This window comes from Semicossyphus pulcher, unplaced genomic scaffold (genome assembly GCF_022749685.1).
Source record: "Semicossyphus pulcher isolate SPU_LCO1_2020_fin unplaced genomic scaffold, fSemPul1.0.p SCAF_15, whole genome shotgun sequence".
Lineage (NCBI taxonomy): Eukaryota > Metazoa > Chordata > Actinopteri > Labriformes > Labridae > Semicossyphus > Semicossyphus pulcher.
The window spans coordinates 8,553,447-8,559,683 of NW_027211659.1; the positions used below are offsets into that span (position 1 = coordinate 8,553,447).

The 6,237-nt window shown below is 41.2% G+C and overlaps 1 protein-coding gene across 2 annotated transcripts in view; it reads right to left on the bottom strand.

Moving 5' to 3' along the window:
* arhgef7a (Rho guanine nucleotide exchange factor (GEF) 7a) overlaps positions 1-1,635 on the bottom strand; it is a 30,801-nt gene extending 29,166 nt beyond the window's left edge. For both annotated transcript variants that reach the window (XM_069662910.1, XM_069662911.1), the window contains exon 1: positions 1,208-1,635. In XM_069662910.1, the coding sequence (XP_069519011.1) occupies positions 1,208-1,372 (165 nt within the window). In that variant the 5' untranslated portion in view covers positions 1,373-1,635. The remainder of the gene's footprint in view (positions 1-1,207) is intronic.
* Positions 1,636-6,237: the final 4,602 nt, after the last annotated feature.

A 6,237-nucleotide genomic window follows, 5' to 3' on the forward strand; every position in this document is an offset into this window, starting at 1 on the left:
TAAAGCCTTTTGGATTATCGTTTCAAAGAAATAGTTGATATTAGGAGCATGTCATTGTGAGGCAGGTCAGGCATTTAACCTATGACCGTTTTCCAAGTTTTGGACAATCCTCTTAGCAGTTATATGTCAATAAAACATATTAAATCCCCCCAAAATGAGATAGCAGCAGATTTGACAGACTTTAGATGATTATGCCACACTGATGTGGATTCCCCCCATCAGGATGAGGCACCTATTTCCCAGCTGTTTCCCCACTCTCAGGCTTCAAAAACAGCATCAGAGAGGGAGAGAGGCAGATTTTTTTCACCTACAACCCATCCTCTCTCTCGCGCGCAAAATGGTGAAACATGACATGTTATGTCACGCGCACACATTTAACGACACCCCATTGTCAGTGTGAGGTGGAAAATGGAGGAACCTGTTTGCCATTTAACAGGCAAATTTCTCACGCTTGTGTGGAGGTGCATCAGCAGCCCCGAGCAGAGGAACAGACTCTTTTCAGGAAAACATTGCCTCCCTCAGGTAGCTGTCTTAACAGGCTGACGCTATACGTTGACAGACACAAACACTGCGCTGTTTCTTTAAATGGGGAGAGGGTCCATCTCCGTGTGTGTGTGCGCCTTTGCAGTCAATGGCGGCCCACTCTTATTGCTGTTGATTTGTGTATCCCTAAAGGATCATATTGAGTGCATCAAAATACATTGACATACAAGCTCCATCGCCCTGGATTAAAGAGGAATTTAAAACGGGGGCTTCAAGCGATAACCCACATCTGTTGAGTGTTTAAACCTACACTACAAGCACATTAAACGAGGCCTTCATAATAAGAAGAAACCACTGGTGGATCTAATATCTAAAGATACATTTGATCAATTATTTCTATATTTGCTGAGGTGATCCCGTTTTTAGAGCAGATCAACACGCAGTGGAAACAAGCCCCTATCCTTGTGTTTTTTTACACGCTGACACACGTATGTGCAGCCATATAGAGCTGTTTTCGCAGACAATAACCCGAGCTGCCGTGACCTACAAAAGAAATCGCCTCATGGACCAGTGGGCAGAAAGAGAAGCCAGACAACAAACCGCGTCGGTTTCACGGATCTAGGCAGCACACAGACGCGCCGACGGGGCGGGCGGTTGGTTATGCAGAGGAGAGTGGTGGTGGTGGTGGTGTTAGTGGTGGTGGTGGGGGGTGTATTGCTCTTACTTTCTCCGTGGAGCCCGGGCTGAGCCGCTCCAGCAGCCTGCACAACACCACCCCATCTTTCAGGGAGGTCTGCAGAAAGGCTTCAGGATCCGAGATGGTCTTCTTCGGCGATTCCAGCACCCCGAGCGTAATCAACCACGTAACCGTCTGTTCCGCCGAATTCATGTCCAGTCACAACAGATCCTTTTCAACAAAGCGGCTGTGTTTGGGGGTATATGAACAGCTTACCGCCCCGGTTACGCTGTCATCTGTGCGTTACGATAGAAACATAATTAATCCAGAAAAACGATGCATGAGATGTCGATGAGAGAGGCTGCGGGATGCGGATGACGGCTGGCTGCTGGTGGATATTCAGCAGGTCTGGTTTCCTCCCCTGAATGGTGTGTTTTTTTCCCCCCTCCAACCTGGCAAGCTGTCAAGTGCGGTTCGCTGTGATGCGTTCAGGCACTGGACTGCATACATGCGCATCGCAGCCGCCAGCCACTCATCCATTGGATGACATCACACAAGAGGGACAAGCCTGTCCGAGCAGTTGTTACAGGGCACTTCAGCGTGACATGAATAGGCTTCCTCTGCGTGGCTTTGCATATCCTGCTCTTTTTTATCCGTTTATTATGACCACGCCACAGGCTATCTGTTGTTATGTGCTGTAAGCTGCGGTGGTTTGAACAGGCCTCTATTCAAACCAGATGAGCTGGCAGGTCAGATAAGGAGCACAGGCTGCTATAATAACACTATATTTAAACATGGGTTCATTTTAAAGATATCATTTAATAACTGGTAACACAAAACAAGCAGGAGAGTCAGTCAGGACAGCTAGATTTGCATACTGAGCCATGATGATCAAGTTTAAGAATAAATCCGTCTTATTGCTTGTTCCTCACCTGATATATTAGTAAACAACAGGTCGCATTAAAAAAGGAAAATGAAAAAAAAACAGGAAAACAATAATTAAACAAAATTAGGCCTATTCTTTAGCCTTTTCCTTCATGGGAAATGATGGCATCTTTAACAGCCTTAGGCATCTAAGTCCATCTAAATGAAACAATCGGAGAGGGAAAATCAGTCCACAATGAGGCGATGACTTGTCTGTGGGGACACAACAGCACTTTATTTTCATGAGCAAATACAGGCGCAAATCAGGAGCTGACCTTTATATCCTATCAGTCATTATTTTTCTATGTACCTGCTCTCTTAGCCTTGCTTTGGAGCCTGCTGAAAGGCACAGAAACACCCTGTGCAAAGCATTTTCTGTGAAGCTGAAACAATGAGACGGTTAATTTAATAGTCGATCCATGTCAATTTATCCGGAAAAAAGACAAACAATGTTTAAAAACAACCAGTTTTTAAGTCATACAAAAAACAAACTAAATGTCTTTGTGTTTTGGTCAATCATCATATACAGGCTTGCCTTACTTTATAGAGAAAATGGTCTGTTTGTGTAGGTTTAATATGTGTGTGTGTTTGTCTGAGTGCATGGTGAGGAGGCGATGTGAAACATTAATATATAATCCAGCCCTGTCATTGTGTTTGTCCTGAAGCAAAGTAAGAATAAAACATTTATGATACATGTCACGTCCATGCAGGAGGTGGTGGTGAGGTAGAATAAAGATTCACTTCACACTTTTGCCACAAGGTGGTGCTCTCTGCTCAGCCTATAGTTAGACAAGATAATCAATCGGCAAAATTTTCCACAATTTACTCGATTTACAAGAGGCAACATGAGCCTTTGGTAACAATATTAAGAAAGCGTTACACCAACCAGACTATGATATATCCAATAAAGTCATATTGAAAATAGGTTTGCACACAGAAGTGCTTTCTAATGATCTACTGCAGAATTCTAACATTATATAAGTTTAAAATACAAACCTCTTTAATGTTTGTATTTTACATTCAAGGTGTGAAAAGTATGTGTAGGTAACCTCCCTAAATCCCTTCAAACACATGTGGGTTGCCAGGTTGTGGCTAGCGTTAATCCTCCTCTTGCAAGATACTCATTTGTCTCTTTAGCTCTTAAGTTCACAAAATAGACGAGCACCAAAAACATACCATTAATTAAAAAACATCAACTTAAGATTTGTGTAAAAACATATTTGCAATGCCTTATAATTCCAGATGATACACTTACTCATGCTTATGGAATGCTAGAAAGTTATATTTATATTACAATTTAAAACCACTGACATGTTTGAGAAACCTGTGAGTATTCTTTCATGGTTTATGTACGAGATAGTGTCTGAAAAAGGTGGGCTTTTTCCCAACCTGGCAACCCAAAAGTTGTTTCTTTTTAACAATTTAAATAAAGCTAGAAAGCCTTTATTAAGGGTGTTTCATTGGAAAGTGGTACTAAATTGTTTACCTTCATGTCACGCAGATCAGGTGCGTTCAGCTCGTTCACTCCCAACACTTCTCCATCCCCATCGTCCACGTTTTGCCTGTGTGTAAGAGAGAAAAAGAAAGAGTTAGTGTGTGTGTGTCTGTATGTCTGTGAGTTGTCAGGAAGGCTTACTCTCGAGGCCGGCCGTGTTCTAAACAGGCGGCGTCGAGGGATGCTGTTGTGCCTTCGAGGTCCTGTCACCATGGGTCTGTAACCAAGGGTGCTACGGTGTGGCTCCAGGCATTTCTTATCCCTCCACTTCCAGATCATCCATATATTTACATCACAGGGAAATGCTGCTTTTTCTGAGCTATCTTTGCTTCACTGTACAATACAACTAAAATATTCAGAGAGATGCTTCCTGTTATATCAGGACACCAGGCTGTGGTGAGCCAGCCATATGCACAGTGGTCACTATAAGGTGACAAGGTACACGACGAGTGATACTGTTTGTTAAGGATTCATCTGTAAATCAGTAATCATTGGTCTGCAAACCCTAAGGAAGCAGTTAGAAAAGCCTGTTACAATATCACTACATTGAGTATAATGTTAAATCAAGAGAAGCAACAAAACCTCACATTTGACTGCCTGGAAATATCACATTTTTGTCATTACTGCTTGAAAAATGACTAATCTGCTAAATCCAATGCAGTCTAATACTGCCCTGTCCTAATGTCTACCTGTTTAAGGCCTGTAATGGTCATTTTTTTTGACACTGCAATAGAGATTTTCCTTCAGCTACGTAACTTGCAACCAGATTCCAGTGGCTAAAACATGGGAATTTTTCTGTTTGTTACAAGTCAATGAGAAAGCTTTACCCAGCAAGAATGTCTCACTTCTTCAGGGGTCACTTATCAACAATCTCCACACCCTAAAAGGCAAAATATGTCGGGGTTTTTATCTTTCTTCAGAGTGCGGGGCTCATCTTACCTAAACATGCTCACGCCTCGATACACAAGAGACTAAAAAAAACGTGCTGCGTAATGAAACTTCCCTTTTGAAACTCTGAGAGATAAAGCCACAGACGAGCATTTGCACACCCCCACAAACACACACATAAGATAGACCACCTGAAATGAGAAGAATGAATTACCGCAATGAAGTTTAATTAACTACAAAGACAAAATAAAGTCTCTCTTTTGTCTCTCTTCAACACTGCACAGTGAATAACTTTTTACATCTTGACTTACAGCTATCACACAAGCAACTCAAGAGTGTCACTCAGTTCACTGGGGCTGCCCCTGTATTCTCTCTTTGTCAGTTGCAGTAAACAAATAAGTAGGACAAGATTTCGGTACTCAATTCCTTTAAGCCTTCAACTAAAATAGCTCAGTAAAGTATCTTTGAAACTGCCCTAGTCAAATTGCATACCTGCATTTGATCTCTATGGTTTTGCTTGCTGCCAATAGAGTCATGCATTGTTCGATGAAATGCGTCCTGTGATAGACCCACTACTGCATCAGCTGCAACCCACGCAGTCTGAGGTTTGGTCATATTTAATTAACTTCGCAGTTAAAATGCATTTATCTAAACAGTCATGGAGGAGGAGTATTGGAGGAGATTGAGGTTGAATTAACTGTCAAATTAAGGTCTCCATTCACCATATTTACACTGCAGCCATTTCCTTGTGACACCACCTTCAGCTTAGGAAGCTAAAATGCTGCTATAATATGTAACTGCCGTGTTTCAGCAAATTGGACAGAAATTTAAAAAGATTCTGATTTAGGCTATTGTTATCATCGCACTGGTACTCAATTTATCAGCAACAGAAGAGACAAAAGAAACTAAGCATTGTTGGAACATCTGGCCATATTTCAAGTTAAAACAACATAGTTGATAACCCATCATTAGGTACCGAAAACTGAGTCACAACAGCTAACTTTAGCATTCAACCTATTCCAAGCTAACATTATCGTTAGCTAGCTAACATTACCGTTAGCTAGCTAACATTATACCTTTAGCTAGTTGGCATTAATGTTAGCTAGGACATAGGAAGTGGTTGAAAAGTAACATTAGCTTTATCCTAACTGCAGCTAAAAAAATTGCAAATAGTTTTGAACATCGAGCTATATTTCAAGTTAAAACAACATATTTGAAAACACATTAGGTACCAACAGGTAAGTCAAACAGCTAATTTTAGCATTCAACCAATTCCAAGCTGACATTACGGTTAGCAAGCTAACTTTACCATTAGCAAGCTAACATTATTGCCTGTAGCTAGTTAGCATTAATGTCAGCTAGGACTTAACACCTTTCCTATTGTATCTTGTATCACAATAAAATGTAATGTTACATAGGAAGTGGTTGAAAGCTAACGTTAGCTGTATCCTAACTGCAGCTAAAAAGCAAATATTTAGTATTACAGTGAAATATGGCCCTGTCCATTAAGATTTTACCTCCAATGTCTTTTAAGTTGCTGAAAGGACAGTGGACAACCACAACTGAGAAGTGTTGAAATGATAACAACTTGTTAGATTCCCTGTGTTTATACGATCAGTACAACATTGTAACAGCATTCAAGCTTTCAACCCTAAGCGGGACGCAGAGGAAAATGGCCTCCATGTGAATACGATGAATTGGTAACAGTATCACATTTTACTGGCATCATCTTTTAGACAAAACCCTGCCCTACAAATAAGGACCACTATGG